This window comes from Nestor notabilis, unplaced genomic scaffold (assembly GCF_000696875.1).
Source record: "Nestor notabilis isolate BGI_N333 unplaced genomic scaffold, ASM69687v1 scaffold16797, whole genome shotgun sequence".
Taxonomy (NCBI): domain Eukaryota; kingdom Metazoa; phylum Chordata; class Aves; order Psittaciformes; family Psittacidae; genus Nestor; species Nestor notabilis.
The window spans coordinates 248-1,770 of NW_009936207.1; the positions used below are offsets into that span (position 1 = coordinate 248).

The 1,523-nt window shown below is 56.6% G+C and overlaps 1 protein-coding gene across 1 annotated transcript in view; it reads right to left on the reverse strand.

The window, feature by feature from the left end:
• Window positions 1–800: 800 nt before the first annotated feature.
• LOC104408578 overlaps window positions 801–1,523 on the reverse strand; it is a gene marked incomplete at its 5' end in the record, with an annotated part of 1,060 nt that continues 337 nt past the window's right edge. The window contains 3 exons of the mRNA XM_010018228.1: window positions 801–931; window positions 1,018–1,188; window positions 1,377–1,445. Coding sequence (XP_010016530.1) covers window positions 801–931; window positions 1,018–1,188; window positions 1,377–1,445 — 371 coding nt within the window. The remainder of the gene's footprint in view (window positions 932–1,017; window positions 1,189–1,376; window positions 1,446–1,523) is intronic.

The window sequence follows — 1,523 nt, forward strand, 5'->3', positions numbered from 1 at the left end:
AGGCAGATGCAGGCTTCGGGCGAGTGAGGCGCCGGCCCCGCTCTGACCCCACGTTATTTATTAGCAAAGAGCTCCTTGTTTTGGGTGTTTTTCTAAATAAACCCTGTGCTGGTCCCGCGTGGCTCCGGTGCCGCTGGGAATGGCGTGTGGGAAGCGCCGGAGCGGGGCCGGGTGCCAGCGCAGCTGCAGGCACCAGCTCCAGCTCCTGGTGCTGGGATTGGGACATGGGGCTGGATCCAGCTGCTAGAGCCTCCCCAGGGGTCCTGGGTTGAACTTCACTTCCATCCTCCTCCAGCTTTCCAGAGGGTTTGGATCCATGGATCCAAAACCCTCTTCCCTCCATCTCTATCCTGCCCCACACTAAAGGGGGGGTTAAACACGTTTGACAGGTTATTTCCCTGCAGTGATGGGTAAAACCATAAACCCCAACGTGCTCCTGGTGACTTGGGTGTCAAAATCCCTCTGGAGGTTTAGTCAGCGGCTTCCTCCCGTCCAGGGAAGAGTCTTCCTCTGGTTTTGGGGTGTAAATCCCCCCCTTGTGACCCATTAACAGCACACGGTGTGAGCGATCCCTAAATTTGATGCTCCCCTGCACAGGGAAGGGGTTTGGGGGTCTCTGGAGTGGGTGACAGGGGTTCCTTTGTCCCCCATATGAGGAGTGGGGCACATGGGGTGTGTTTTGGGACTCCCCCAAAACAGAGTTGTTCCTACAGCTCCATTATTCCCTTTTCTAAACAGGTTTGGATTTGGAGAGGAGTGAAGGGAGGTGCTGGTGGAGGAGGAAGAGGAGGAGGAAGGCTTTAGTAGGCATTAGGCAGGGGTTGGGCTTTGCAGCTCCAGATGGCAAAGGGGAACATGATGTAGGACATGGACCAGGCGAGGCAATAGATGGAAGCCACCGTGGCTGGTGAGAAGAGGACAGCGGCCACCCCTGCAGGTTGGGAAGAGCCGTTGGGATCAGCCCATTCCTCCTCCTCCTCCATCTCAGCGGGATCCTTGCTCTCACCACATCCTTACCTCCAGCATAAACCACTTTCTTCCAGAGCTGGGACTCCAGCACCTTGTCATGGGGGTAGAAGCCCCGGTCCAGCATGAAGAGGATCATGACGGCGGCGGTGACCCGCAGCAGGGTGACATTGCCCCCGGACAGCAGGAAGGTGCCCGCCAGCAGCGAGGACGCGTGTTCTCCTGCCTATGAATTCTTTACTTTTTGACTGCCTCCCTCCTAAGCTTCGCTTCGTACGCAGTCATTGCTAAGTCTCTGCAGGGATCCTGATCCATTAAATTTGCTTTAGTAAGGATTAACTTGTAAGCACCTCATGAATTCAACACGAAATACAGGAGGCATGGTCAGAGTGCTTAGTCTTCCAGCCAGCCGAGGACTAGCAGCAGCGCCGTGGCCAGCCCAAACGTGGTGAAATCGGCAAAATCATCCAGCTTGGCACCTGCAGGCAGCAAGCAGGGAGCTGCTGGGGGGAGGAACGGGGACAGGGGCACCCCAGTCGTGGCATCCCAGTGTGGCA